The sequence below is a fragment of the Eucalyptus grandis genome, chromosome 6 (assembly GCF_016545825.1).
Source record: "Eucalyptus grandis isolate ANBG69807.140 chromosome 6, ASM1654582v1, whole genome shotgun sequence".
Taxonomy (NCBI): Eukaryota; Viridiplantae; Streptophyta; class Magnoliopsida; order Myrtales; family Myrtaceae; genus Eucalyptus; species Eucalyptus grandis.
Genome location: NC_052617.1, coordinates 40896607 through 40903615, shown reverse-complemented (window position 1 = coordinate 40903615; position 7009 = coordinate 40896607). Strand labels below are relative to the sequence as shown.

Below are 7009 nucleotides of genomic sequence, written 5' to 3'. Positions count from 1 at the left end.
CTTTAAAATGTTAAATCAAACGCACCCTTAATGTTCTTTCAATATTCATATGCAATAGAGGTTGACTATAGTAATAATTGTGCAGCTTAAATAAAGAAGGAAGCTTTGGTAATATAGAGAGAGAGAGAGAGAGAGAGAGAGAGAGAGAGCTTGCGCATTAACTATTGATCAATGGGTGATCAGCAGTTTGCATTAACTCTTGAGGGTTTGGCTCTTCAATTCCATGAACACTCTCCTGCAAAAACATCTAATCTTCTCTCCATCTCATGTCTTCATGAGGATCACGATATAATTACGGTTCGATTGCCTGTGGATGAGTTCGCGCACTGTCGATGTATGAAAGATTTTCTCTAGGTGATTTGGCCTACGTGTCTGTAGTGATTATGTCCTGTTGTGAACACAACTTTATCTGGGCTGATGAAACAGAAGACTTACGCCACTCGGCCTCAGTATTGATATATGGGCTGATGAAACAGAGGACTTGCGCCACTCGACCTCAGTATCGACAGACCTACCCACCGATCTTGAATGAGAAATTCCACCGTTCACAAACAACAATTGGGCCCATTCCTTTTCATGTTTCTACACCTGTCTTCATTCTGTCCGTTTTATACTTCATATTTTGTAAATGCATTTTTTTCGCTTCAATTTGTATTGATTAACACTGGTCTTAAAAGTCTGCCATTACCCAGATTGATATGATGGATCTGCTAGAGACTTTCCGGTAACAAACTACTTGAGTTTTCAGTGTCATCTCCCCCCAATCACTTTCGTATATAACAGCACTGCCTACTTGCTTTCCACTAGTTTTAAATACCCCTATGCTTTGCACCAACCGGCATGCTAGACTCAGAACTCGATTCACCTTTGAGAAAGTACTTGTGAACGATTAACACCTTCATCATTCATCAAATGTGTGAGGTTTGCTTTTATTTGGACTGTTTGCACTGTGTAGAGTACACAGGACAGCTCCAATGACCAAAACCCTGCTCCTCTCCAGCAAGAATCTGGATTTCTCCATCCCAACTAAGTGCTTCGACCAAATGCCCCCAAAAGGGAAAAGCCAAACTCATCTCATTGATTTAATCTTCAAAAGCTACATGACTGCCAGTTCAAACTGAATCGAACCGGTCTAGCTAACAAACTGTTATTATTGTGCCATTCCATCCTCTCTTAACATGCCAAAGAAGCAAAAACTAAACGAGACATCTTCCTGTCGACAAAGAGTACAAGCCAACAACAGAGAGCAGGTGCGGTCTAAAACATGGTGCGAGGTTCGCCTCCACGAAGCAGGCCAACTCCGAAGGAAATTGTGCAGACCATCAGCCCCATAATCGCCAAGAACCCGTACTTCCTGCAAAAACCAATGAAACCAAGAAATCGCTCAATTTCTCATTAGCAAGAATCAAACCATTTTGAAACCCATGATGAAAGATCCCAATTGAATTAACCAGAAAGTTTTAGGTGCTCGTATACCGCATTACCGCATAGCCAAAATGTCATCAACTTTATGTGGTTATTCTATCAACTTGTTAATCTGAGAAAACCTAAAAATCTCTCTGGAATAGGCAGGATGCAAAAGAACCACGCACCCGATCTTGAGGCGTTTCTGGGGGTCGCCGGTGGAGTAGCCTTTGAAGTAGAAGAAGCGAGAGACGATGTAAAGGACTCCGAGAGCAGCGCAAGCGCAAGGGTGCCTCAGCCCGCCGACAATCATCAGCATGAAGAACATGGGCATCATCTCCAGCGAGTTCTGGTGCCCTCTCTGTCCAAACCAACCAACCATTTCCACCGCAATTTTATCATTAACTCCTTAAAAACCGAGAAAGAAATACCGACAAACTCACACATCATCTGCCCATACAAAAGAAACGATTCACAGAAAACCCACCTCAAAAACAAGAAAAAGTTGGGATTTTTAGAACAGATTCGACGAAAACTGCTCATGTATACTTGATGGGGACGGCCGCCATCACAATCAGATCAATAAACAAGCGAAATTAACAGTTGATCACCTGGACACAGTTGAAGAGCTTGGCTTCCTTGTTCTCGGATTCGGAGGCGTAGAGAGTCGGGTAAAACACCTTGTACCTGAACGAATCGAACCACCCAAGACCAAGGAAATCATTATCCCGCTCGTGATTGAGTCCGGGGAAACCGACGGGAGAATGGTTAGAACTGGGAAAAGGGAAAAGAACAATATCTCGAAATGATTACTTCTTGCGAGCCATGCCGACTTGGGCAGCCATCCAGAAGTTGAGGAAGCAGTAGAACACGAGCACGAGGGCCACGTATCCGTACTCCCTGGGCAGCAGCATCCCCTCCATCTTTCGCTTTCGCTCTCTCTCGAACTGCTGTGACTCTGATCTAAACCTGATTTCTGGATTCGAACGCTGCCAGATGATGATGTGCGTGTCGGAACTTGAGAAGAAGGGGGTATGGAGTTGACTTTTCGGAGTTTCTGAGGTTGGGGTTGGGCTCTCCTCCGTCAATCTATGGGCCCTTCTTATCTACCCTTTTCTGGCTTCCGCTCCAAGGCAGGCTTTGGACTTGACGTGCTCCTAGAATTGAAATTTTCTTTTTCGTTTATGTGGGGGGATGAGCTTCCAGAATCTTCACCAGCACTTGATGGGAAAAGGACAGAATAATCGGACCTCGTCCTTTTGACTGAGCAAAGAGTTGTGGATTTTGGTAAAAGAGAGGGTTGTTTGGAGAATCGCGCACAGGACCCGTTAAGGTCACTAAGGGTGCGCATGGATTTATTTCTGTCTTTTTTTGTTTAGGAACGAAACAAAAAAAAAGTGTTTGCATTAGAACAATTTTTGAATAAAAGAACGCGTTTGGTAACGTTTGGTCAGGAATAAAAAATGAAGCAAACACGTTTGGTTAAATTTTATTATTTTTTGTTTCTTTTAATTTTTTAAACATTTTTTATTATTTTTTATTTTTTCCTTTCTTTTTTTTTTTTTTTTCGGCGGTCACCGGCCTCCGCGACTCGGCCGACGGGGCGCGGCCTCGCCCGGCCACGGCGAGGCGAGCCCGGCCGTGGTTGGGCGAGGCTCGGCCTCGCCTCCGCCGGATCCGGGCGAGCCCGAGCTCGCTCGCCCGGCCAAGGCGAGGCTCGGCCTCGCCGCGGCAACGCCGAGCCTCGCCTTGGCCGGGCGAGCTCGGGCTCGCCAGATCCGGCGAGCCCGAGCCTCGCCATGGCGGGCGAGCTCGAGCCGCCAGATCCGGCGAGCCCGAGCCTCGGGGGGGGGCGCTCGGCGTCGCCCGGCCAAGGCGAGGCTCGGCCTCGCCCGCGCCGGCGACGCCGAGCCTCGACGGCCGGTCGCCGGCCATGGCCGAGGCCGGCGACCGGCCAAAGAAAAATAAGAAAAAGAAGAAAAGAAGAAGAGAAGAAGAAGAGAGAGAAGAGTCGTTTTTGTTCTTTTTTGTTCTTCCGAAGTGTTTCTTTTACGGAGAAACAACTTTTTTTGTTTCTTTTTTTTTGTTCCTATTTCGTTCCGAAACAAAAAAACAAAAGGAAAAAAACGCAACCAAACGCGTTTGTTCCTTTTTGTTCCGGGCACACTTTCCGTACAAAGTGTGCGGAAACGTTCTTAGAAACGTTTCCATGCACGCCCTAAATAGATGGGTTGGGCTGAAAAATGATTCGATGTAAATTTGACATGTTTAGCTCATTTTAAACTTATAACAAAACACTGACAAAAAAAAAATGCTGAAGCTAAATATCGTTCAACACTTTTTGATATTGTTCATGTACCGTTTGGCACTATAACGATATGTAGCAAATACAAATTTAGTGTTTCATATCCCAACTTGACTCATCTATCTCACCCATAGATATAATATAATATTCCATTTCTTATATGGTTGAGAAATTGTAGAACTTGTAACCGCCGAATTAACATACTTTGAGTTATTCACGTGTATTTCGTATCGAATAAAAAAAGTGAATTAGCATAATGAGAAAATACTAGTAAAAAAACATATAGATTGAAATACTCATAAAAAAACTAGAAAAGTGTACTGTGAATGTTTTTCTTCGGTCAATCTATGGGTCCTTCGTATGAACTTCCCTTTTTTTCCTGGCTTCCACTCCAAGGCAACCACTGGACTTAACGTGCTTCTTGAATTGAAATTTTCTTTTTCGTTTACGTGAGGTGTAACAACAAGAAATTTATACCAGCATTTGATGGGAAAAGGACAGAATAATCAGACTTCGTCTTTTGAACGACAAAGGTTGTCGATTTTGGTATAGAGAGGGTTGTCGAGAGTCGTACAGAATATATTAAAACTGTCAAATGGATGGACTGGATTAAAATCGTTTTAACTTATTTATATGTAATACAAATGTAGTAGTGATTCATATCCCAACCGATCTATACTTGACCTTGCCCATATTATGAAAACACATCAATACAAATGCAACCTAGGAAAACTCGTACACATCAAATTAAATACACTTTAAACTATTCATGTGTATATGTTACTTGGATAAAAAATTAATTTATTATTAAAACATTTAGTAAGTGGAACACGCACAGCAACTTTTGTGATTCAATTCATGGGAGCAGAAGATGTCAATCGTTACATTATTTTGCCTCAAATTGGTTCACTTATAACTGAATGATGAGTTACTGAAGTAACTTATTCATGACCAATTTTTTAGGCTCTAATTGTTTCTCAAGGAGAGCTAAAAATGAGTTGCCCGTACAACGAATTGGGTCATCAAGTCAGAGTCACAAAATGGTTTTTAGATCACTTTTGCCGGTCACTCTGCTCCTGCTCCATTTTCCTCCCGTTGTTGCTTCCCTTTCTATATTTTGGGTCAGCCTCTGCTCGTCGGCTTCACGGAGGCTCGTCCGCAACATCACCATCATCTCCTTCGAAACCCCACGCCAGCCTCCCTTCAACCACCCTCCATATGGCTCGTCCCTGAGTAACAACTCTGGATCCTATATGCTCCTGTCACAGGCCGAGAGTTTCCTTGGCCTCGGAACGACCCGCGGGCGCCTGGCGAGCGGAATTCGCCAAACCAGCCTTCGTTCTTTAGCTGTTCCACGAACGATACAGTGAATGATTCTTCATGCGAGATTCTACCACGCCCAGCTTCGCTCGGACGTCTAGTCCATCGAGTAAGACAGCAGTTTTCTTTAGGCACAACAACTGGTTTCGGCCTGCCATGGCCTCGTCAGGAGAGCGGCATCAGCTCCCGACCAGTTTGTGCACAAGAGGCCTACCCGTCTTCAGAGCTTAAGTGATGTAATCCTTCTATCCCAGAACTCCTAGCGCCAATCGTCCTGACGCCACTCCCACATACCACTTGTGTTCTACCTTTCTGCCTCACACTCTTCACCAGATAATCCCAAGCGCCATACCTTTCTGCCTCACACTCTTCACCAGATAATCCCAAGCGCCACTCACAAGTCCCACGGACCACTTGTGTTCTACCTTTCTGCCTCATACTCTTCACCGGATAATCCCAAGCGCCACTCACAAGTGTCACGAGTACGGGAGGATTCACGGACCGTGACATTCTCCCCCACTCAATTCGCAACATCCTCGTTGCGATCTCTGCTCTGTCGCTTCCTTGCCTAAATTAACTTTGGGAATTCACATTGAACGGTCTCGCTTGCCCAACAAAACAGGTTTTGCTCCATTGGTGGCCTCTTTTAATCTCAGCCGCTCGACCCTTTCTCAGTCATGGCAAGTGTGGCATTTTTCGTCAACCGCATCTTTTGGTAGCACCCTTTCAGCCTAACCAGCATCTTTGACCCCAGCAGACCAATGGAGGTTCTTTTCTTGTTGAAAACGTGATAGTAGACCTCTTCTTCGAATTCACCGATCGATCTAGGAACGTTATCCCCATTCAAAGCAAGGGTTCGGTTCTTCTCTAACTCACATTTCGCTCGGCGAGAAGCCAACTCGTCCTAGCACCCATCCACTAGGACTTATCTGCTTGACCCGCACTTGAGCGAGGAGTTCGATTCTCCGACTTGCTCACTCGCTTACTGGAGGGATTCCTGATTTGATACCACTTGTCACGGGCCAATCGATTGAGATCGTGATCGCGTGGCAACTCAGGCAACTTTGGATCACCCAAGCCACCAAGCTTAGCCGTTCGCTTACCCAGATCATTGAGAGAGAAAGTTAGAGAGAAGAACTTTGGAAGGAAAGGAAAGTTTTGATATTTTTGAAATGAATTTGATGATTACAAATGAGGTAGGACATCCTTTTATAGTTGAGGGCCTCGAATTACATCCGTTGATTTACTTTTCATCCAGCGGGTGAGATTGCACCGCTTTAACTACCAATATAAATACTCAACTACCGTCTACCGACGTAAATAACGGAACATAAATCTTGAATATAACTCAATGACGGTTTCGCCCGCCCTTGAAAGATTCGGGGAGAAGGCTCGGTGGGAATCCAAGTGAGAGCCAGAGGTCCATGGGTGAGTCGTGGTTGCCCCTTGAAAACCTCTCGGGTCGACTCTCTTTAGGTCCGTGACACTCCGTTCTTCAATGCTAATCGAAATCCAAGCAAAATCTAACCGCAAACCGTGACTGGTACTCCTCGCTTGCGCTTCCCATCTCTACGCATGCTTCCACGGGGCGTTGGAGGTGATCCATTTACGACCCGTTTTTGGTTTTAATTCTTTCTTGTCCCATTTTAGCCCGTTTCACAAAAAAGCAAGTTCCCCATGCCGAATTAGGCCCATTAAATCTGAATCTCAAAATGAACTTGGGACCATTTCGCCGGCTCTAATGCCAACTCCAAAAAAGGTGGTTGCTTGAGCTGTGATGACATTTATTGATAAATCTATATTTGGAAGTTCCTATTTTTCGAGAGTAGAGATCTATTTTTGACATTTCAATGACGATTATAAAGCTGAGAAATATTTTTCCCTCTCAAGCCTATCGGATTAGGAAACTTCACATTCAAAATGATCAAACCACGTGCCAAGAATAATATGACCTGACCAGGATTGAAGTTGGAGCTCACC

General features: G+C 44.7%; 1 protein-coding gene across 1 annotated transcript; it reads right to left on the bottom strand.

Annotated features, from left to right (window-relative positions):
• Positions 1–1046: 1046 nt before the first annotated feature.
• On the bottom strand, positions 1047–2468 carry LOC104449775 (microsomal glutathione S-transferase 3). Its single transcript, XM_010064038.3, has 4 exons — positions 2218–2468; positions 2016–2091; positions 1593–1765; positions 1047–1354 (listed from the first exon to the last, which is right to left on the bottom strand). Exons 1-4 carry the CDS (start codon positions 2325–2327, stop codon positions 1258–1260), a joined length of 456 nt encoding a protein of 151 aa, XP_010062340.1. The 5' UTR covers positions 2328–2468; the 3' UTR covers positions 1047–1257.
• Between the last annotated feature and the right edge of the window lie 4541 nt (positions 2469–7009).